We start from the raw sequence: 24,751 nt of genomic DNA, 5'->3' as shown, positions 1-24,751 counted from the left end.
TGTATAGGAAAGTCTTCACAGAGTCTTTGAGAGCTGCAGACTGCAAATGGAAAAGTTTGTTGTGCAATATCCAGGTGAAAAATGTAAGTGATACAACTTTTGGAAATATAGACAAATTATACTTGAGCAATTGGACACAAAAGTTCACATAGAATTATGCAATAAGAACACACCTGGGAGTGGTGTCAAGCATCAATCATGAGACAGGGTACATCTACACAGCAAAGAAAACCCATGGCAGTGAGTCTCAGAGTCCAGATCAACTGACTCAGGTTAGCAGGGCTTGCACCGAGGGGCTAAAAATTGCAGTGTAGACATTCGGGATCAGATGAGCCCAGGCTCTGGGACCCTTCACCTCGGTGGGTTTCAGAGCTTGGGCTGAAGCCTGAGCAGAAACATCTACCCTGCTATTTTTAGCTCCACGGTGCAAGCCTAAATCAGTTGACCCAGGCTGAGATTCCTCACTGCACATCTTGTTTTGCTGTGTATAGACATACTCTACATGTCATCAACCAACAAGGTGTGGACATATTAATAGTACAAACTCCTTCAAATGTATTGAAGGCTTTCCCCAAATGGTTTCAATTTTTCTTTTCAACCAAAAACTGCTTTTAGAAGTAGGTATCCTTCTACCATGAAAAGTAGATTGGGGGTATTTCCAGCATCTTATTAGGAAGGATTTGCCATAAAGGATCAGCCCATCCATTATCTTACATCATCTGATGGTGGTCAGCACATGATATTTCAGAGGTTAACACAAAAAAAAAGGGGGGGGGGAATGCCACAAACAACTCATGACACACTTAATCTGTTGCACAATTCTGCATGTTGGGAAGATTCCTTCCTGACCCCTGCAGAAAATAAGGTTCAGCTATGAAGCATGAGACTTTCTTTCTCTTACTTGCTCAGCTTTTAAAGACACAAATGTTTCTAGTGGCACAACTCCTTTTTAAATCCAGACACAGTGTTTGCCTCTCTCATCTCCCATAGCATGGAATTCCACAGTATTTTTGTTGTTGCTATTGTTTCTTTAAAAAATACACTACAAATTTTTCTAAAGCTTATGGATTGTTTCATCCCCGACACCACTAGGGCTTGATCTGAAGTGCAATGAAGTCAACGGAAACACGCCCATTGACTTCAATGAGTTTTGGATCAGGCCCCTAGGTAACAAGAAAAAACAGTCAAATCTAGTAAAAATGACATGGAGCACACTCAAAAGGCCTGAAAGCCACGTTCTGTACTGACACAATCTCAATCCAAATGTTTTTGTCTAGGACATCAGAAAACAAAGGAATATGTTCTGGGAATGTGAAAGCTAATACTGTATACAGATCACAAAGGATTATATATGTAAAAAAAACCACTCAAATCAGACATTAAGTAATACTATATGTAAGAGAGACAAAAACTGTATGTTGACCAACATTTTCCAAAGTAGTTTTCAGATTTTGGGTGCTTAACTTGAGACATCTTAAAGGGGTCTGATTGCCATAAAGTGCTGAGCACTCACCATTTGAAAATCAAGCCCCCGTAAGGTGTCTTAATTTGGGCATCCAGAAATGGAGGCACTTATAATCAATCACTAGTCACTTTTGAAAATCCAGGGCACTGCTTTTATTTATGTAGGGCATAGAGATGCACTGTGCTTTACAAGTCTGTAAAATGAAAGGTCCTTGTTCTAATCAACTTATAGTCTAACACACGCACTCCCCTATCCTAGCTCCAACGTGATGGGATGAGGTGCTATGACCTAATAACTCCTTAATGTAGGGTGACAAGATGTCCTGATTTTTTAGGGACAGTCCCAATTTTTGGGTCTTTTTCTTATATAGGCTCCTATTACCTCCTCACCCCCTGTCCCAATTTTTCACATTTGCTGTCTGGTCACCCTACCGTAATGCCAGCTGGCAAGTGTGTTACAGGAATGTCCTGATTCTGGTAAGTGCATTCTGGTTCACCAAGAATATCATGTACGGTCTTAAATGAAAGCCAGGATCACACTGGTCGGTAATAGCGTTGTGGAATGTATGTACAGATACTATGTAAGGAGTTAGTATATATCTCGAAAATATGTTTTAAAGTCTGGTGTTAAGGCAGAGTTGAAAAATTGGTTTCCTGTCAGACAAAAGATGTTTATTCCGTCTCCGTGGAGAGGTAAATTAAGCATTATAAACTAACACAATGGATACTATTTACATATGAAGTCAACAGAAATGTGAAATCAACAAGGAAGCAGCACACAGGAAAGTTAAGCCACAGCTGGTTAAGCCTGCCCCTGAGTACAGACAATGAACTTTGGGGATAGAAGTAGAAGGTAAAGAAGATACACCCCTTTTATCCTGCGCCTAGGAAATAAATGAGTGGTGCATTTACATTCATGAAAATGGGATCTCCGTTAACCTTGGTGACTATTTCTACAAAAGATGTTGGGTGAGATAAACTTCTTTAGATAGGAAATTATCCTGATATTTATGTTTACTCTCTAGAAAGTGTGTTATGATTTTGTTTTGTATGTAACCTGTTGTTTCCAATATTCTAACTCACTATCACTTGAATCTTTCATAATAAACTTATTTTTGTTTTCACCATAAATATATCTCCGTGCGATGGTGTCATGCAAAGTGCTGATTCTGGGTTGACTCATCTTGGTTGGTGTGTACCGAATTTCCTTGGGGGACAGCAAACCTGGTATTTGTGTGAGTGTTCAGTGGATAAGAGATTGCACACTACAGGGAATGCCTCAAAGCAGTGGTTTTCAAAACTGTTTAAGCTGTGTGTCCCATTCCAAATAATGTAGTCTACCATGTACCCCCATCTGAGATAGGGTCATAATACATCTATGATTAGACTGCCAAGTCTGACTAAATAAAGTGTGTTGTCTGCCATTACAGGATTTTTCTTGAATACCGCCGATGAGAACTCATGTACCTCAAGGGATACGCGTATCCCAGTTTAAAGACCACTACCTCAAAGGAACTTGGGTACTGGGATACAGCTATTGTTAGTCTGCAAGGCAAAGTCAGGGCTGGCAAAGCCCAGAGGAGAGTGCTTGGGAGGCTCGCAGGCGGGCGGTGTCAGGGCGCTGATACCCAGTTATGCACAAACAAGTCTTCCTCATGTGGGAGGGAGGGGGGATGAGAAGGAGACACAGTCCAGTGACCCGAGAACCATCACCAATGCAGACATTGACAGCGTGGGGAGGACATGAGTATAAAGCTACTGTATGTATCCAAAATGGAAAGACAGGTGAAGGATGGGTTCACAGAGAAGTGGGTTTTGCAGAGAGATGCAGAGGAGGGAGGGGATGCTTGCAGCACTGAAGTGGACGGCAATTCCAAATGTGGGAGAGGGATGGCCAGGGGGTAATGGTACCTTATGCAAAGTTGGGATTTGCTCCCTTCAGAATCACTCCATACCCATCCTTTCACCAAGCCACTGCCAGCAACTCAGGCAATCCCTTCTTTGTGCCAGTCCCTTCCCCAGTGTCCCCCCGTCCCTTCCATCTCAGGCAGGTGCATTTAAATTCCCAGTTGTGTCCAGAAGCCCGTATACTGGCAGAAGAGAATGAGAATAACCTCACTGCTATTCAAGCAAAGCCCTTGGATATATGGTTTCTTAGGCAGCTGCCCCCTTAGACCAGGTTCTCAAACTTTTGGTATTGGCAAACCCTTTCATGCAACAAGCCTCTGAGTGCAACCCCGCCTTATGAATTACATTTAAAAAATATTTAACACTATTTTAAATGCAGGAGGCAAAGCGGGATTGGGAATGGAGCTGGGGAGGGGATCCCGAGCTGACAGCCCCGCCATGTGTGAGGCTGACAGCTCACAACCCCCACGTAATAATCTTGTGACCCACTGAGGGTGGGTCACGACCCCCAATTTGAGGACCCCTGTCTTAGACTATGCTAAACCCAAATCTACACAAGCCAGGAATCAAAATTTAACCTGAAACTGTACCCTATTCCATTGTGCCTTTTCCGACATTCATGAGATATCAGGTCGCTTGCAGTTTGAAGACCCTCTGCACAGTGGGGTAATGCTCAGTGATAAAACACCAGCCATTCCCGATACACTAGAGGACAGAGGGTAAGGAGTGATATCCTGCCCTTACTTTCATCAGCAGCATATGGAGGAGTGGTGAGATTTAATGTATAGTTCAAGAGCCTCCTTCCTAAGGCAGGGCAGGATCGCTCAAGGCAAGTCAGGGAGCACTGGAAACAGAACAGTATGCTCCTGCGAGGGAGCATGGCACAGTAGGAGGTCTGCTAGCCAGCTGAGGGCCTCGTCACACACCATACCTGGATCCCACTTCCTTGGGGCCATGATGTGCCTGAGACCACAGTAGCTGAGTTAGGTGGGATTCCTGTTTTGTTGCTATGTGAATGCACTGTGACTGGGGGAAGAGAGGAGACTTTCTATATCTTCTTTCCCCCCAGTGCACTAGCTCAGCTTAGGGCAGGATTTGGCCACAGCAGGAGTGAGAGGTTTTGCAATACAAATGCTGCACTGAATTGGTCTCTCCTTACACCTCAAAGCACTTTTTTTTTTTTTTCTCCTGTTGTTGTGGCATGTCATTATTCAGGTAAAAGACAAGGTTCAACAGGCACCACACGCTCTGGTGATCATGGAGACAAGCCATTCAGAAACCTCTTTGGCCCCCAACGGCAAAGAAAGTATTCACGGTCTGGATGTTTCACATACCTTTGGTATACACAGTTCTTAGGCGCTGTCTTGGTGTATTGGCCAACAAGAATTTTTCATAAGGGAATTGTGATGAAACAAAAACCTGTGCTGAGCCCTTCAAGCTGAATGCAGTTCTTACTAAGGGTCACACAGTTCTCATTTTCTTATCCAAATACTACTGTGGCTTTAGCTTTGGAACAGAAGTGGACTAAAAGGGAAGGAAGAATTGGATGGCAGCAGGGAGGCTAAAACCCAGGGCTCCAATGTTAAATGTTCAACAAGGAGCACTCCCAATTCAACTTCTCTCCTTCCCTCTCAGGTAGTAAATATTGTATTACGGTAGCATGTAGCACCCCCAACTGAGAACAAGGCCCCGTTTTTCTAGGTACTGCATACACGCACAGTAAAAGCCCGTCCCTGCACCAAAAAGTCCACAGTTAAAGACACAAAGGAAGTATTATTAGCCCCATTTACAGGTAGGGAACGGAAGCAGAGATTAAGTGACTTTCCCAAGGTCACACCGGAAGTCTGTGGCAGAGCTAGACCCCGATACAAGATCTCCCAAGTCCTAGTTCAGTGCCTGAGTCACAAGGCCATCCTTCCTCGCTGTTTTGCCTTAACAAAGAAACAGTATTTCCCCCTCCATTTGAGCCCTAGCAACACTGCCAGAGTTGCAGTCCAGTCATGAAGTTTTCCATTAGTGAGAAGGCCAGATGTAGCTCTAGTGAGTAATGAGTAGATACTGGGGAATATTGCACAGCCTGCATATCGAGGGTTAAATAGTAATCTCTGATATTTGCATGCTATTCCCATCAACGTCAGACCAGAATCCAGCCAGGAGTATTTTGGTCTTTCCATACAATCCTCGGGAATTACATTTTTATTATTTCCAGGTTTCTAGCTCTTTCTATTGCAACAAGGCTTCACAACTGCTGCCTTATTGACATAGCTTTCAAGAAAACTATCTCCAGATAAATATCCGAGTGTGACCCATAACCTCCAAGAGATGCTACATTTTCAAAGCCTAGGTCTCGAGCTGCTTAAATATCATAATTACTCCGCGAAGGCAACCTACAAAACACACTGTCTGTTGGCTGCAGTCTAGGCACTAAAATAAGGTTGCTACACTCACCCTCCATCTGCTCACTTTCTGAATGCAAGCATGACACCCCCCATTCTACAAAGCAGGACTTTCCTGTTCCGTGGCATAGACTGGAAAAGATTAAGGGTTTTCCTTTCCCTTCACTCCCTGGCACATTTCTCTCCATTTCCCAATCTTCCTTCCCCTGATATAATTACAATGCAGCACCTTTACCCCAGACAGAGGTTAGGTCGAGGGTACACAGGTCCTTTAACTACACCGAGCGTGCGATGAAGTGATAAGGACTGCACTCACTGACAACTCAGCCTTTTACATTCCAGGGGTTGAGAGCCAGGCTGGGATCTCCCAGGTTGCTGACTGGTATTGCACCATTTGAATGATTTCAAATAAACTTAGGTAGGTAACATATTGCTATTGGATTCGCAGATCTGGAAAGCATCTCTGTGCTAGTTTTCAAGAACACGAGAGATGGAAAAACTCAAACTGATCTATATTATGACACCAGTCCAAACATACCCACACCCTGGTGTGTCCCATTTCTGAAGCCTGGGTGGCAGAAGAGAGCCAGCCACATAAGGAAACAGTTGGCCTGCTCTCTTCTTCTTGCCCGCTGAGTTTGGCTCCCACCAGACAGCAGATTCTTCTTAGCTAACAGCACATCACCATGTTGTGCCCAAAAGAACCCGCACAATGTCTGGGTTCAGCTTGGCAGACCTGGGTCAGCCAGGTTGGTATTTCCACTCAAACCTGTTACCTAGACCAAGAAGAGCAGTGTGAACACAAGATGGGGTACCTGGGACTCCTGAGCTCTAATCACAATGTGGACACTAGTTCCCTCTGTGGCCCTGGGCTGTTAAAAAACTCAGTTGATGACCTCTTTCCTCCCACCCGAGATGAGCCTACACCAAACCCTGCAACTGAACTTTGGACAGAATGTGGGGGGTTGAAACCCAGAAACAACATCCAAATGTTGCAACTCCATCTCTGCTCTCTCTCCCTTGCCTACACCCGCTTAATTTTTCCTCCCCTCACCAGCTGTTGTCTCCAACTGGATTACCTGATAGCATTTGATGCCTCTTTGGGGTGCAGTCTGAAAGACACGGTATGAAATAAAGCTGAACTGTATTGCACAGTATCAAAGACATAGATGGGACCGTAAAAAAAGACCAGGGTAGGATTGTTAAAGAAATAGGCATAGTGTTGCCATGACTGTGAGCTCTCTTCCTAGGAAAGGTGCTGTGGTTCTGCAGCCACTGCATCTGGGTTTTCCATTGCAGGAACTGAAACAGCCACACCAAGGAGCTAGGTTTTAATGAATGAATGAAACAGTCTCTTATCTTGCACTTAGCCTCATTCATGCTGGGTAGCTCCCTGGAAAGAGGAAACATTTATCTGAAATGCCAGAGTTATCAAACAGGGAGGGGCGGTTGTCGGCAGGTGTTGTGGACTACAGAGGAGAAGGCAGGAAATCCCCTCAGACTCAGTGCAGCCAGGCTAGCAACTCTAATGTGTGGCCTGCTCTACACTAGGAAATTAGGTTGGTACAACTACGTAGCTCAGGGGATGAAAAATCCACACTCTAGAGTAACAGTTATACTGACCTAATCCTCAGTTTAGGCAGCAGTAGATCGACAGGAGGCCCCTCTCTGCCCATGACTACATTCTAAGCTGCTTTAATCAGACCCAAGTCTTGCCTCATGGTTATAGACGTTGATACTTTAAACCATTTCGGTGTACTATTATTCCCATGCTAATTAGCAAAGGCTTCGAAAACAAGGACATTTACCGCCCCCTAAAGAAGCCAGCCCCCACGTCTCCCGCTCCTACCCCAAGAGGCCAGAGCTCACGCTACTCATGTTTTCTTTCCCCAAAAGGCTAGGACTAATGCTGCCCTCAAAGTCACATTGAGACCACAGCCTCTAAGATTCAAATCATCACCATGCAAAATGAACAGAGAAAGGCGTGCAAATTGCTTTAACCCTTAGGATCCTGGTTTGCCTGGACTGCCAGCCAAATAAATGCTGTGCAGGAGAGACCGCATGCATCTGCAGTCTCTGAAGAGTTAACTCCGCTCCAAAGGAGTCTCTATTTCAACTCCCATCATAGTTCTACTTGACAAACAGCCCATTATTCACTCCCCCTTTCCTGTGCAGTGGCAGGGAGCAGGAACTACCATGACAAGCCTGCGCTGAGATTCCAGTACAATACAATTTATTGGCAGACTGGACATCAGCCACAAGGAACTCACCCTCCACAGTTGCTTGACAAAGAACAAAGGAATGTTTGTGCCAGTTGTCACCAACGCAAGCTGCTCGGCTAATCAACATCATCATCCCAGGCTGAGAAATACCAGGGTTCCTATTGGAAGTGAGCAAGAGAGATTCCAGCCGCCAGAATGGTCACTATTGTCTAGAAATAGAGTGCAGACCCATGACCCTTTGCCATGTTCCAATTCTTGCTTCCATCTTCACCCCTTTAAACCACCCACAGACTTTCCATTCCTCCAGCACAAGCGAGAAGCAATGAGAAATTCCACAAAATTCCCCACAGGAACATTGTTCAGCTGGGTTATGGGAAAGAAATATGATTCTTTACTGCAGGCAAACAACCTCCTTCTTTCCCCCTTGAGGAAGAAGAAGAATAGCGTGGCAAAAAAAAAAAAAAAAAAAAAAAAAAAAAAAAAAGCAAGCCAAAACCCCACTGCAATAACATTTAATAAGAGACCAAAGGGGCTTGGCCAGGAACATCCTGAATTCAACAGAATAATTGTTCCAAGACATTTAGGTCTAAAAAAAAGTCACTAAGATTAAGAAACCTCTCCCTCTCCGTAAAAAGCAGGCCAAGCCAGGGTCATGAAGCAAAGGTTTCATTATGATCTTGTTAAAACGGAGACTGGTTGCCATGAATTACAGTCACAGAAGAAGGGATGAAATCTATGTAATTGCACTACCCAGGCTCATCCTTCCACCTTTGGAAACCATTCCCGCCTCATTCCTTCATACTAACTTAGTAGCCCCATAAAACAAAAAATATTATGCTACTGAACCGCCCTGTTCCATCTAGGTGTTTGTATCCTGGCTTTACCCAGTTCTAATCCAGTTGGCGGATGAACAGAAGAAGACAGTAGCAAAAAACAATACACAAAAATGAAAACAATTCCGAGGAATGTAAAGCTCGACTGCTCATCGTAATTAAAGACCCTGGCCCAAACCCTCAGCTGGGGTAGATCTTCCTAGAGCCAATGAAGCTATGCTGATTTATACCAGCTGAGGGTCTGGCCTTCCCATGGCACTGTTTTAAAGACCACTGTCTCTTAGCTAAAGTTTGGTTTGGGTAACTACCTTCTAAAAGCAACCTCTGTCCTGTCCCATGTTTCCAGTGGATAGAACATCATTCAGTTCCTGTTGCAAACTGTTGTACCGCGTTGTTGGCTGCTACTAAATGGCAGCCACGCTTAACCTGTTTGTATATTGTTTGTATGCGGGTGGGTGGAAAGGGCTATGTTGTGGGGTGAGAATCCCCAGCAAAGGGATACAGTAGCACATCCCTTAAGTGACAAGAAATCCATCCAGAAGACACTGGAAAGCCACCACCAGTTCTAGCCATCACAGCTCCTTGGCTACAGCTTCATGCAGTTTGGGTGATAAGCAAACAAGTTTAGCATTTTGCAGAGGAGCAGAGACATGGCTTCTGACTCCAGTTTAGGACTGGGGGGGGGTCAGGAAGCAGGACCCTGCGTCAAGCTCCCTGTCAGGCTTTGAACAAGTCACTCAGTTTCTTTGTGCCTCCATTTCCCTATCTGCAAAATGGGGATAAAATATTTCCCTATCTTAGAGGGGTGTTGAGAGGACAAATTGATTAATGTTTGCAAAGTGCTTTGAGAAGCACAGACTGAAGTTGCTATAGGAGTATAAAGCATAATGGACTAGATCCTCAGCATTGATTACACTGGAACTACCCCAAATTATACCAGCTGAGGAATAGGGCCAATTATTTCCATCTTCCTCCCTAGCACACAAATATTTAACCACCAAAAATATGAATAATATTGTAAACAGCAAAAAGAGAACATTGGTGAGCTTTGAGGAGGGAAATGCAGAAAACTTGTTACATTCTTCTTCTGTGATATCACAACAAAGCACGTTCCTTAATGGCAAGGGGACTGTATTCATTTTTCTCTAAAAAATGAAAGCTTGTGAAAGCTTAAGTGATTATGCCAATAAAAATACAACTGGAGCCTTCTCTTACCAACATGGAATGTTAGGAGGACACAGTGTACTACAACTGTTTATCATATGTCACAGCCTCACTGCCAGAGCAACGAATGAAGAGGTTCGGGGTATGGTTAGGAACCAATTGGTGGGATTTAATTGTACTGATGTATTTCCGTGGTGATGGATGGCTGTGTTGATTTGTAATGGGACATGGAGCCTGGCACCTCAAAGCTGATGGTTGAAATACGGCCGAGGTCTGTACTGATCTTTAGAAGGCTGTTTGGTGGTCTTAGTTCAGTTGCTACTGAAGAAGTGTTCACATTGCAAAATTCACCACCACAGTTAGCAGTTATTGTCTATCTCAGCTGCAGGGACAAGGATTGAATTAGCATAGAGGCAGGACTACTCCCTCATCCTCAGAGCACAAATCGGGGTCAGGATTGAGGTACAGGGTGGGAAAGTTTATACTTCATGCTTATAGTCTGCGATGTAGCTAGCCTGTGAATAAATAAAAAGACAGTCTCTCCGCACATTCTCCGGCACTAAACCTGTTGTTTAAAAAAATCAGACTATCATTCCTAGTGTCATGGACCATATGGTCTTGGATAAGGTTCTTGCTAGTATGTTCCCTCATAGATGCCGAGGAGCAGTCAGCTACCAAGAAAGACTTGTTAGCCAAAGCTGCCCTCCACAGGATAGAGGTGAAACAACAACTTGGAGAGATTTCCTTAAGAGCTGAAATCAAAGCGGAGTGATTTTACCAGAACTGGCTCCAGTTCACCTTTGCTAGTGTAAGGGCTTGTCTACACATGGAGTTATTCCTTATCAACTCCCTCGAGATTCATAGATTCTAAGGCCAGAAGGGACCACTGTGATCATCCAGTCTGATCTCCTGTATAACACGGAATTTAGGACTCCCCAAAAATAATTCCTGTTTGAACTACAGCATCTGTTTTAGAAAAACACCCAATCTTGATTTAAAAATTGCCAGTGATGGAGAATCCACTACAACCCTTACTAAATGGTTCCAATTGTTAATTACATTCGTGGTTACAAATGTATACCTTATTTCCAGTCTGAATTTGTCTCACTTCAACTTCCAGCCACTGGATCTTGTTAAACCTCAAACTCTTAGGCCGAAGGGCCCATTATCAAATATTTGTTCCCCACCTAGGTACTGAAGACTGTAATCAAGTCAACCCTTAACATTCTCTTAGTTAAGATACATAGAGATTGAGCACCTTGCATCTATCACTATAAAGCATGGTTTCCAATCCTTTAATCATTCTTGTGGCTCTTCTCGGAACCTTCTCCAATTTTTCAACATACTACTTAAACTGTGGATACCAAAACTGGATACAGTATTCAGCAGCGATCACACCAGTGCCAAATATAGAGGTAAAATAACCCCTCCACTCCTACTCAAGAGTCCCTTGTTTATACATCCAAGGATCCCTTAGGCCTTTTGGCCACAGTGTTGCTCTGGGAGCACTCGTATACCTGAATAAGAGTGTCCACCCATGGAGTTAATCAGGGGAAGTCAATCAGATATAACCATGTGTAGATAAGTCCAAAGTTTTCAAAAAATAAGGGCCAAGGATTTTCCAAAGTGACTAGTGATTCTGAGTGACCAACATGAGACACATTTCAGAGGCCTGCTATTCAGACAGTGCTGGGCATCTGCCCTCTGCACATCAAGCCCCTTTAAAGTGTCTCAAGTTGGGCACCCAAGATCTGAAAAAAAGTTGATTTTTAAAGTCTTGCCCTGGAAGATTCAAATCTTCGAATTGTGAGCAAAATGAGCAGAGAAGACAGTCTAACTGAGGCAACACATGACAGTAAATAGTAGGGACAGGCATCACAGAATTTGCCTCTCAGAATCCAAAAGGGATGAGGAGTCTGAAGTCAGAGCAGAGAACCCTGGAAATCACCCCTTTCCCAGGGTACTGGCAAGAGAGCCTGAGTAGTCCAGCAATCTTTTCAAAACATTGGTGCCCTCTAGTGTGCATTACCGGCAAAACATCGTATGGCAAAAGTGTGTTCCAATCCCTTCCTTTTTAATGTATACCACTTCTGTACTCTAGTAGCTGGTATATTATAATATATGGAGATATACCTATCTCATAGAACTGGAAGGGACCTTGAAAAGTCATCAAGTCCAGCCCCCTGGCTTCACTAGCAGGACCAAGTATTGATTTTGCCCCAAATTCTTAAGTGGCTCCTTCAAGAATTGAACTCAGAACCCCAGGTTTAGCAAGCCAATGCTCGAACCACTGAGCTATCCCTCCCCATATTATTAGAGGACATTTTCAAACCAGTGGCTGATAGTGCTGAATGAAAAGCATCATAGATCTGAAAACTTCTTTGACACACAGACAAAATGTGGCATGAAAGCACAAGATGGAAAGGTGCTTTTATAGTAAGTGCTGGGAGCCACAGAGGTATCTAGTTAAACAAGTCTAGCAATGCTCCCCCACACACACTTGCAGTGACATGAAAACGGCTGAGAGATACCCAAAGGAAAATGAAAAACCCACAATCCTGCCAATTTCCCCTAAAGGAAGGTTCCATCCAAATTTGACATTCTGTTTATATAAGTGCACATGACCTATAATCATGATTAAAGCAGAGAATCTATGACAATTTTTGCTTTTTGGAAATTAATACTTGTGAAAAGACAAAATGACCACACTGGGTGAGAAAATCCACTTATGAGCATGCAAAAGTATCACATATACATATCCAGTGACAACTATTTGCCCTTTCAAATCCAGACAACCCCTGAATTAGAGGTTTTCCCAATTTTCATTTAATTGAACTGTATAACTGCTGAACAATGGATCATCCTAAATCACAGCTTCAAATATGTAGCACTGAATTATAGGCAAAGATCACAAAGAATTAAGATAAATCCTTTCAGGGTTGAAGTTGTGAGGATGCAACAGCCACAACTGAGGTTCTTTTCAAAGCCACTTAACATAAGAACAGCTGTACTGGGTAAGACCCTCCATCTAGCCCAGTATCCTCTCTTCTGACAGTGGCTAACATCAGATGCTTCAGAGTGAACGAACAGAACAGGGCAATTACTGAGTGATCCATCCCCTGTTCTCCAGTCCAAGTATCTGGCAGTCAGAGGCTTAGGCACATTCAGCACATGGGGTTGTATCCCTGACCATCTTGGCTAATACCCACTGATGGACCTATTCTCCATGAACTTATCCAATTCTTTTTTGATCAGAGTTATAATTTTGGCCTTCACAACATCCTCTAGCAATGAGTTCCACAGATTGACTGTGCCATTTAAATGAAATGAATGCTACCAATATGTAGATACAGAACAGAGATTTTAGCAGCACTTTCACTGCACCGTAGAATATCAAACATGATGTTTTCTACTGCTTTGTCATCCTACATATATTGTCAAGGCCCAAAGTAATTCATGCAGACAAATGGAAGCATAACACAAACCAAAGGTAGACAAAAATAGGATTTTCAATACCAGAACTAGTCATGCAGAACTGTCCAGTCTTTGACATTGGGAAGCATATTAGAGTGCACATTGTTTTGCAGTGCTATATTACCGGGAAAAGTTTTTCCTGGCCTCAGATGTTGATTATTAAGGGCCAGATCCAATGCCTATTGAAATCAGTGGCCATCTTTCCACTAGCTTCAGTGAGAATTTAATCAGCCCCTCAGTGCCCTGAACAATAGGGATTGTAGCTCTTGTAGTAGATTTAGTGTAGCTGTAGATATGGCTTTTACTCAAATCAATGTCAAACTTTTTGTGCATCTTTCTAAGCTATTTGCCTCAGTAATAGCCTGAAGAATCACAAAGTTCATGAAAATGGAATTTTTAATTAAACTGCTTAAATGTTTTAGGGGGGAGGGATAGCTCAGTGGTTTGAGCATTGGCCTGCTAAACCCAGGGTTGTGAGCTCAATCCTTGAGGGGGCCATTTAGGGAACTGGGGTAAAAATTTGTCTTGGGAGTGGTCCTGCTTTGAGCAGCAAGTTGGACTAGATGACCTCCTGAGGTCCCTTCCAACACTGATATTCTATGAATATTAAGTATTCATCCAGATAAAACCAAACAATATGAATGGCAATAATAACTGTCACGTATGGAACCCAAATACTACATCATGAGAAGAATGACTGCAGGTCAACAGTGGCATCAAGTGGACGAAGACTTATTTGCAATTTTGATTTCTTCTAGTAGTGAGAATTTTCAACTACTGTTAACTCTTTCGACACATAAAATATTTAAGAATACATGTGGAAGAATCATGGGAATGTGCGTCATTCTGCCTCCTGAGAGAAAGATGAGTCGGGGTTTGACTCTCACCTCCCTAATGTTATCAGACTAGAGCAGTCTATTCTGTGGAAAAGATCAAGAAGTTGGTTCTTACCTGGGGAATGAACTCATACCACTGGTGCACAGCAAATTTGCTCCAGTGAAAGAGAGGGAGAAGGGAGGCCTGCCTGTCAACTTCTTTTAACAAAGCATGCTGCAAAGGGTAAGAGTCTGAGGCCTTATAAATGCAGGCCTTTTTCTTTTTGTGACTGTGGAGGAGGACAACGCTGAGGGAAAAGGGTGCTGGCTGCTATACTGGGAGGATAATGCAAGTAGGGGTCCAGAAGGATTTTCCCACTTGGAAGCCTAACTATCTTAGGTACTTATATGGCTCCCATTATCATAGCATTTGAGTACCTCACAATCATTGGTGTATTTATCCACACAACACCCCTGTGAAACAGGGAGGGACTATGAATCCCATTTTACAGATGCAGGAACTGAGGCCCGGAGAGACTAAGGCCCAGATTCTTCAAACATATTTAGGTGCTTAATTCCCAAGGACATACAGGGGTCTATTACAGGAGTGAGTGGGTGAGGTTCTGTGGCCTGCAATGTGCAGGTGGTCAGACTAGATGATCATGATGGTCCCGACTGAACTGAGACTATCACACTTGTTAAAAAAAAAAAATCAAGGTTTTCTATAGCAGCAAGTGCAGACACGCTTTTAAAGATGCCTAGTAGGTTTACCCAAAGCTCTAGAACAAGGGCAGGCAAACTTTTTGGCCTGAGGGCCACATCGGGTTTCCGAAATTGTATGGAGGGCCAGTTAGGGGAGGCTGTGCCTGTCCCCTAATGGACCCCCAAGACCCCTGCCACATCAACCCCTCCCTGTCCCCTAACCACATCCAGACCCTCTTCCCCTGACTGCCCCCCGCCGCCCCATCCAACTCCTCCTCTCATTCCTGACTACCCCCCACCCCGGGACCCCTGCCCCATCCAACCACCCTTTTTTCCTGACTGCCCCTGGAACCCCGCCCCTGACTGCCTCCCACCGCCCCATCCAACCACCCCGCTCCTTCCTGACTGCCCCCCCGGGACACTTGCCCCCAATCCTCTGACCGCTCTGACTCCTATCCACACCCCCGCCCCCTGACCACCACCCCGAACTCCCCTGCTCCCTGCCCCCTTACCGCGCTGCCTGGAGCACCGGTGGCTGGCGGCACTACAGCCACACTGCCCAGAGCACCAGGACAGGCAGCCGCGCCGTCCGGTGGGAGCCAGCCATGCCACCGCGCAGCACAGAGCACCAGGTCAAGCTGCAGCTCTGCAGCTGCGCTGCCTGGCAAGAGCTAGCAGCCCCGCAGCCCAGAGCATTGCACCACCTACCTGTGCTCTAGAAGGAGCCCTGGGAATGATCACACTTGACAAGTGTGGGTTACACTCTCACTCCTCCTTGTTTTGGAGGGGGGAGACTGCCTCATTTGTCGTACTCCCACTCTCCAGGCCCCCTTAAGCTCTGCTCTCCTCCCTAAAGTCCCACATTACATTAAGTGTCCCTCTAAGAATGTTGTGATTTGTGAGATTTAAATCCCTGCTTGAGATTTAAAGCTATAACAACACTGTTTTTAAATAGCACTTAATATAGTGGTAAAGTTGCTCCACAACGCGCACAGCCCTCAATGCTTAGGGAGTTATGGGGACAAGCCTAGAGCCTGGACTTGGATTGCTTGTAGCTTTTAACTAACTTTTTAATAATTGCTGCTTTTAAAGCAACTGAGGGTACATCTACACTACAGGGGGGAGTCGATTTAAGATACGCAAATTCAGCTACGTGAATAGCGTAGCTGAATTCGACGTATCGCAGCCGACTTACCCCGCTGTGAGGACGGCGGCAAAATCGACTTCTGTGACCTCCGCTGGTGGAGTAAGAGCGTCGATTCGGGGATCGATTGTCGCGTCCCGACGGGATGTGATAAATCGATCCCTGAGAGGTCGATTTCTACCCGCCGATTCAGGCGGGTAGTGTAGACCTAGCCTAAGACATGGATATTAGCCCAGCTTGCAGAAATGGGGATTTACAACTAGGCTTATTTAAAACAAGCAATAGTGACACACATTGGCACAGATGACAAAGTGATTGATCCTTGGCCCTTAATAATATACCTTTGTGCCTTCATGGCTGCACAAAGGGGCTGAGTATTTCCCCAGCACTAGATTATCCTGGAGTGGTGTAGAGCTGCCAACCCTTCCTGACCCTTGGTACAGGGACCATCAGGGCCGTTGGGCATGGAAGGCATTCCAGGGCAGGGAAGCGGCAGATTTGGAGTGCACTGCCTTCTGCTGATCCCTGTGAAATGGCCCATACGGAACCATTCTAGCCAGTGCAAGTTAGAGCAGCCACAGGGTTTCTCTAACTTGTGCCAGGGGCTGATTTGGCCCCAGGATCAGGCAGCGGCAGCTGAAAATTGCACCCAAAGAATAAGGAAAGAATTGTATGTTTTTACATTATCAAATGAGGGGAGAACAAAATACTCCTCAGCAGCTGAATCAATTGTTATAATGGCAAGACAGAAGTAAAAAACAACTTAACCACTTACCCAAATTTTGTGCTGAGTGTCCCACCCAGGGATGATCCAATGATTACTCCTACTCCAAAGCAAAGTCCAAGCTTCCCTAATGCATCTGCACGCTCAGCAGGAGTAGTCAGATCCGTAATGACCATCTGAGCACCTACACAGATATTTGAAGAAACTTGATAAGAAACATTGAACTAAAAGGAACGTACTCTGGTGTCTGAATGATAAATCTATTCCTTGAGGTGACCATGCACAAATGCAAATGACAGAGCTCTTCCAGAGGTCAGGCCTTGTAACACTGAGCCAGAGCCTCATGCAATGCCCAACTGAATGGGAACTGACCCCAGGACCTCTATCTAAAAGCACAAACTTCTACTATTTGCGCTAAAGGTCTGAGGGCCAGATCAACAAAGAGACTTAGGATATGTTACAAACCTGCAGCTAGCCCATACCGGCTGACTTGGGCTCACGGGCTGTTTAATTGCAGTGTAAAAGTTCTGCAATTAAATAGCCCCACAGTCCAAGTCAGCTGGCATGGGCCAGCTGTGGGTTTTTAATTGCAGTGTAGCCAAACCCTTAAGCTCTTAAGACCCTTTGTGGGTTCAGTCCAGAGTCCAGTAGTCAGGAGAAGGAAAAGACTCAGAACCTCTTATGTGGACCAACTGCTAATGGGGTAAAGACCTCTCTTAGTTTAAACCAGCTGTGTGTAATCCACATTAACACAGTGTGGGTCTTCGTTACCCCCACTAGCGATACTCCATCAGCAAGACAGATTTACACCAGCTGAGCATCTAGCCTGATGGTTTTTACTGGATGCAAACAACTGGAGCAAAACAGAATGGAATGGTGCGAATGAAAGCCATTGTAATGCAGCTTGCCAGGTCTGAGGTACTCACTAATGCTGACGTGCAATTTGCTAGGCCGTGTGTGGCTGCGTGTTGCTAAAAAATTATTCTGGGACAGTTCTTACTTGAGTGAATGCAGCTGAGAAATCTGAAATAGCTGCACTGCAGTGAAGGTCATGTGCAGTTTATTTTATTGATACAGTTTATTCCATTGGAATGAATTCTGATCTGCTAAAGAGACACAGCTCTTAACTCTAATAAAATCAGGGCATGGAAAAACCCACTCGCCCACTGCAAGTTGCAATGAGTGGGGCCAGGGAGCTTTTGACCTCCTGGTCTGGGTAGAGGGGGAGGAAATGAACAAAGCTGCTCAAGTGCTGCTGTTCCTTTAACAGGAAGACTGGGAGGGAGCAGAGACACTGCTCCTTAAAAATTATAAGGGGGAGACTCTAAAAGGATAGGGCCCAGATGGATGAAAATGCTGGGAAGCTAGACAGCTTTATGCACATTCGGGAAAGCAGTGGAAATGGTGGCTGCACAAGGAGAGGTGCCCTGTAAAGGCGTTCATTGATGGGGGTGAATTGGTTTATTGGGGGTAATGAAGATCCATGGCTTTGGGGGGCATAGTAAAGTAGCTTAGTGCTCAAGCAAGTGGCTATCAGTGAAACTTTTCAAGCCCAAGTAAAAATAATAAATGACACTTTGTACTTATATAGCGCCTTTCATATGAGGGCCTCACAGACATGAACAAATTAAGCTTCACAACACCATGGTGTGGTGTGGTGTGGTGTGGTGAGGCCAGGAGGTCAGCATTGTCATTTGCCATTTTACAAACGGGAAAACTGAAGCACAGAGAGACTAAGCTGCGATGCTGTGTATACAAAAGATGACCATTTGTATCATTGTTGTTACCATGGTTATACAATTGCAACAAATCTTGCACAAAGTATGGGGTTAAGGAAAAAGTTATGATTTGCTAAGTACGATTATCCTGTTTATATGCATGTATCATCCTTGTATCTAGAGTTATGACTATTGGCTATGTAGTTGTATCTCCAACATGTGTGTTGTTCCTGGGTGACACCCTCCAAATAGATTTGCATCAGGACTAGACACCTATGTGTTGATGGCCCATTAAAGACACTCAGCTCACAACGGGCCATTGAAGAAATTCATCCCACCCAGTAAGCCTTTCCAGTGGATGCCTAAGAAAGAATATGGGCAATGGCTGCCCCTGTGAGTCAGCAAAGCATGTAAGGACATGTGACCCTGAACTCCATCTTGGGCCAGTAACTTTCTATGAACCTGGGCTGTGGGCTTTGTTTGGGACAGTACATTTCCATGCACATGGCAAAGGATATAAAAGACCTCTGAGACGCCTCCATTTTACCTCTTTCCTGCTCTGATTCTCTGGACCGTGGATTTACAACTGAAAGGAGCATCTTGAACTATGGTCTGAGGACCTTCCAATCTTTTGGACGTTACCAGAGAGAATTTACAAACCAGCAGCCTATTTCATCACTGCTACAAACCTGATATAAGGACTTTGCAATCATTTGTATGTATGTGATCTCTGAAGCATTTATAACTCTTCTTTTATGAATAAATCTTTAGTATGTGATATTTGGGTAAGATCTGAGATTCAGAATGACCTGGGGATATGTGTCTGATCCTTTGGGATGAGTAAGAACCTCACACATGGTGAAATTGGTTTTCGATAACCTCTCACTATATTAGGCTGGGTTGTCTGGATGAAAGCCAAGGGCTAGAATGCCTAAAGAGGACTGTGTTTGGCTTCTGGTTAACCAGTGTGGTACTGCAGAAGCTCTTTTGTTACTGGCTTGGTGAATCTAATTATAGAATAAACCACCACTTGTGGGGATTGTCTGCCCTATTTCTTGCAGTCTGACCTGAGTGTGGCATTCTCAGTGTAGTCTATCCCAGGCACCCAGGCACATAAGTGACTTGCTGTAGCTCACACAGCAAATCAGTGGCAGAGCTGGGAACAGAATTTAGTTGTCCTGCATCCCAACCACCTCCTCTAACCATTAAAAACGGTGCCTCATGTCCTTAAAACCCAACTACTCAGAGACCGATTCTGCAACCCTCATTAGTTCTACCAACTTTAACCTACTCGTGTGAGGAAGAATTGCAGGGTCAGGCCCTACAAATGGATTGGAAAATAGTGAGCCCAGTATTTGGGTCATCTTATCATGACATTACCTGGTAGCCCATGCATAAACACGGATGGAATTCTGGACATGAAGAGAAGTGGGACGCTGGTGGAGATGGACAGTAGCAGAAAGAAGGCAGATCCAGAGAGATATGAAAGAGTTAATGCAGCTCGGGTGCCAAACTGGTCAGCAAACCTAGCATATAAATTACGCAGCATTTTAGAAATTGAACTGTTTTAGCAATTGTAAATACAATACATCCAGGCTGGCAATGCTATGCTGTCATCCCACCCCACAACATTGATCAGATTTTTCACTTTTGAAAACCTGGACCCAATTGTGGGTGCTGCGCACTTGAAAATGTGGCCCTGTGAGAACTCTGAAGCTTTGTCTGGATTAGGATTTAGCATTGTGGTGTTACACCCTTCCAGCTAACACAGTGCCTAATGCATTCGAAAATTCTGTGCTAGCATTTTCAGATATGTTGGTTAAAATGTTTTAAATCTAACCACACACCTTTAAATCCTGGTCTAGACAAAGCCCGAGAGTGTTGTAGAAAAAGGTATTGGTGACTAGACATAAGGCACTGCTAGGCTGTTTAAAGGGTTCTATTAATCTTCATTTTGTTTGGGTTTTCTACTATGGTTATCAACAATTGTGATGTGGCATAAAAATTAGTTATATTAAACTAAGGAAGCAGAGAATAGAGTAAGGGTTGGCCTAAAAAAAAGACACATCAATTTCACTAAGGGATAATTTTAAACTGATTTACATTAAACCAGTGCAACTTGTGTGTGTAGACAAGTCCTCAGTAAATTTGGGCTTTTGCTGTTTGTAATCCCAGGAGACCAGTTCATGACATGATCTGGAGGTTTTTTTAAGAAAAAAAATCTAGCAGTTTCAGTGCTTGCAACTTCACGTTAGTTTTAAGCAAAGTCATCCAGATACAAGGAAAATTGACTCATTCTCATACTCTGAGGTCCACAAAAATGCAGTTAGTGGATTTGTTGTGAATCTCTATTTCCTCATTTTTGCATTTTAACTAAGATATGGCATTCCCCTTTATATATCTACTTCCACATTGGGACAAACAGTTCTCACAGTACCACCCTGGGGGAAGTTTCAATCTCAGATTTGCACAGCAAATTTTGCTTTCAGCACAGCTACTTTGATTTACACCAGTTAAGGATCTAATCCTAATTAGACTCCTGTATTCTGTTCCCCTCATCCCTGCATGCATCTCCCATTGCCATCAGTAGGTATTCCACCCACAGAGAAAGAACAGAGCTTCAGAAGTAAGACACACTTCTCACAGATCCAGATCAGAATTATTTTCCTCCAGCTTTATATATTTATAGAAAAAAAAATCACTTGAATTATGCCACTAACACCTCCTCAGATTTGTAGACAAGAAGGAATTCATTTCTGGGCTGTACTGGTAGGGAAACTGACTATTATTATTAATAATTATTTCTATCCTGTTAGCCCTACTGTGCTAAGCAAAAGATAGTCCCTGCCCTGGAGAGCTGGCACTGCAAACAGGAGAGGTGCCAGGGTTTTTGCAGTGTGAAGGACCCGCCGCCGAAGCACCCCGAAGACCCGGAGTGGAAGGCCCCCCGCCGCCCCCAAAATCCTGCCGCCCTAGGCGACCGCCTAGGGTCGCCTAGTGGAAGCGCCGGCCCTGACTGCAAACAGATGCACAGAAAAGCAACCTTCCCAGGGTCACTGAACACACCAGTGGCAGAGACAGGAATGTAACCCAAGTCTCCTGCATCCCAGTCCAGTCCAGTGCCCTACCCACTGGACTACTCTGCCTCTCCTTTTGTGCATCTCTGAACAGGGATAATCTATTATCTATCTCCATCTCTATTAGGTTTTTCAAGGCCATCTCCTCTTCTATTTGGAGCAGGAGTATGTATCCCATATCAGCAATTTCCTGCAACTGCTCAGAGGCAGAAACACAGGGAGATCCTCAAGTCTTTCCCCTGCCTTCCTTTTGCTAGGGCTGTTTGAACTGTAAATATAGAATCCTTCTGATTCTAATCGCAGTGACACCAGTGCAAGTCAGGAGCAAATGGTGAGATAGTGCAATGCCTGTGTAAATAAGATCCGAATCAGGCACAGAAATTCTATGATTTCCACTAGAACTATTTCTTAATAGCACTGGTTAATAACAAAAAACAAAACAAAACAAAACAAAAAGCCAAGTTACACTCATCTTCTGGGTTTCCTAGTCCTGCTCATGTTCATAAAGTTACTCCTTTGCTTGATTTGCAGGATTAAGGCATTAGATTGCAAGCTCTGCAGGGTCTAAATGTTTTGGCTAAGCACACTGTCTGGATCCAAATAATCAAATTTAGAGAAATAACTAATACAAAAGCCATTTATTTGTAACAATATTTTTAATTAATATTTATTTCTCTGTAGCCTGTTTAGCAAATCCAGATGGCTTCTTAAAATATTTCCCAAGATTCAGAACTAGGAATAAAGTAGATTTATTAAAAAAAAAAAACAACTCTGATCTTCCTCGGGAATGGGAGGTTCACAAGAATGGTTCTTATTTACCTTCCAAAAATAGGACCTCCCAGAAGTTGTAGAACGCCAAAGGTTGTCTGGAGGTAGCCAAATTCAACTGAATCCAATCCCAGACTCTTCGCCAAGTACTAAATACAGTGGAGAAAAAGTGAAGTATGTTACATTTCTGAATGTTAAAGAGCTTAATAAGTACAGGACTACTATAGTAATAAGTGATCATGTGCTTCCCTGCAAAATAAAGCAACAATACTTGCCCATAGATATAATATAACATGAGGAATATAAAGGCTATTTGATAAAAATCAAAAGTCTCTGGCCCAGATCATCAGCCAGCGTACATCACCAATTTATATCAGCTATGGACCTAGCTCTCTATTTTTACACTATTGCATGCAGTGTTGTTGTAACTGTGTCGGTCCCAGGATATTAGAGAGATAAGGTGGGTGAGGTGATATCTTTATTGGACCAACTTCTGTTGGAGAGAGAGAGAAGCTTTCGAGCTACACAGAGCTCTTCGGGTCTGGGAAAGGTATTCAGGGCATGGCTACACTTGCGAGGTAGAGTGCATTAAAGCAGCCCCAGGCACCCTAACTCCCGACCCGTCCACACTGGCAAGGCACTTAGAGCGCCTGGATTCTGCAGCTGGAGTGCTCCTGGTACTCCACCTTCACGAGAAGCAGAACGCTTGTTGCGCCTCGGCTGAAACACCCCAGCGTCAGTGTGAACAAGGTGTTGCATTACTGTGCTTTGATCAGCCTCCGGAAACATCCCATAATCCCCTTAAGTCAAGTGGCCACTCTTGTCATTGTTTTGGAATCGGCTATAGTAATGCGGCTATCCCCTTTCAAAGCTCCGTTTCTGACAGCCAGCATGCTTATTTGCTCTGGGACAAAGCAAGCCATTAATGTGGAATATTGCTTGCTGTGAGTGTGTGAGAGAGAGGCGGGGGGGGGGGGGGAGAAGCTGAACTTACAAGACAGCATGCTGACACACTCAGCACCCCAAAAACCCACTCTCTCCCCCCACACACATACACGCAACACACTCCCTGTCACACTCCATGCCACCCCCCGCATTTGAAAAGCACGTTGCAGCCACTTGAACACTGGGATAGCTACCACAATGCACTCCTCTCTGTGGGGTTGCAAGAGCTGCTAATGTGGCCACGCCAGTGCGCTTCCAGCTGAGAGTGTAAACACTCAGCAGCATTTTCCCTGCTGCACTCTACAAAGGCTGGTTTAACTGCCAGCGCTCTACATCTGCAAGTGTAGTCATGCCCTCAGAAACAAGATCCAACAGATAGTTTAGCATAAGTAGCTAGCACATATTTTAATGGATCATTCAAGGTGAAGTGGCCGGTTAACATCCCTATAGTCATAGGACAAAAAGGGAGAGGGGATCAGTTGTTGTAATAAGCCATAAATCCAGTGCCTATATTAAGATCATGATTATTAGTGTCTAGCACAGAGTTATTTATTTACACTCCCAGTGTTGTGCAAGGTTTCCTTTGAGAATGAGGATGTTCCCCCACGAGGGATATGGTGTTTTTGTCTTTTATCATTTTTCAGTGCGAGTTCATTGAAAGCATAGTGATTGCTTGGTTTCACCCACATTGTTGTAAAAAGCCATAAATGAGGTGCACCCAGTGCACTAAATGCCCCAATAATGAAGATCTGTAACCCACTAACTCCCATGACTACAGGGGTGTTAACGGGCCACTTCACCTTGAGTTGTCCCTTGAAATGTGTGTTAACTACTTATACTAAACAATCTGTTCAGCTTGTATTTAGCTGTGACACTCGTTTCCCAGACCTACAGAAGAGCTCTGTGTAGCTGGAAAGCTTGTTTCTCTCACCAAGAGATGTTGGTCCAATAAAAAAAAATATTATCTCACCCACCCAGTCTCTCTGGTTTTACATTGACATTTTGAGGCAGACAAGAAAGTTCTTAACCACTCAGCTAATGCTGAAGGGGATGATTTAACTTTACCCCTCATTTGCCTTTGGATATGACATGTACATCACTGAGCACCACACAGGAGGATCTTGAAGATTGTGTCATCATGCCACCCTGTTTAATCAAGCAAGCTGCATTAACAGCAAATATCACATAAACAAAATGGCACCTGTACTCCCAGTCCCCTCCACATCCCAAAGCTGGAAGCACCCTAAAAAACCTTGTGCCCAAGGGACAGATGCTTCAGACTCAGGCTTTTGCTTTGTAATGTTTAATGTGAACGTAATATTTTGAAGCTTCCAAAGCACTTAATACCCCCTGTGCACAGAGTCGCCAGCACTGTAAATCTGACACTTTCACCAGCA

The 24,751-nt window shown here is 44.2% G+C and overlaps 1 protein-coding gene across 6 annotated transcripts in view; it reads right to left on the bottom strand.

Annotated features, from left to right (window-relative positions):
• The window catches only part of SLC22A18 (solute carrier family 22 member 18), a 127,540-nt gene that overhangs the window by 68,786 nt on the left and 34,003 nt on the right, over positions 1-24,751 (bottom strand). For all 6 annotated transcript variants that reach the window (XM_054025402.1, XM_054025401.1, XM_054025405.1 and 3 more), the window contains 3 exons: positions 22,461-22,558; positions 19,945-20,090; positions 16,898-17,030 (listed from right to left, as the gene is read on the bottom strand). In XM_054025402.1, coding sequence (XP_053881377.1) covers positions 16,898-17,030; positions 19,945-20,090; positions 22,461-22,558 — 377 coding nt within the window. The remainder of the gene's footprint in view (positions 1-16,897; positions 17,031-19,944; positions 20,091-22,460; positions 22,559-24,751) is intronic.

Source organism: Malaclemys terrapin, chromosome 4 (assembly GCF_027887155.1).
Source record: "Malaclemys terrapin pileata isolate rMalTer1 chromosome 4, rMalTer1.hap1, whole genome shotgun sequence".
Taxonomy (NCBI): domain Eukaryota; kingdom Metazoa; phylum Chordata; order Testudines; family Emydidae; genus Malaclemys; species Malaclemys terrapin.
Note: the sequence above shows the minus strand (reverse complement) of the source record. Positions and strands in the feature narration are given on the sequence as shown.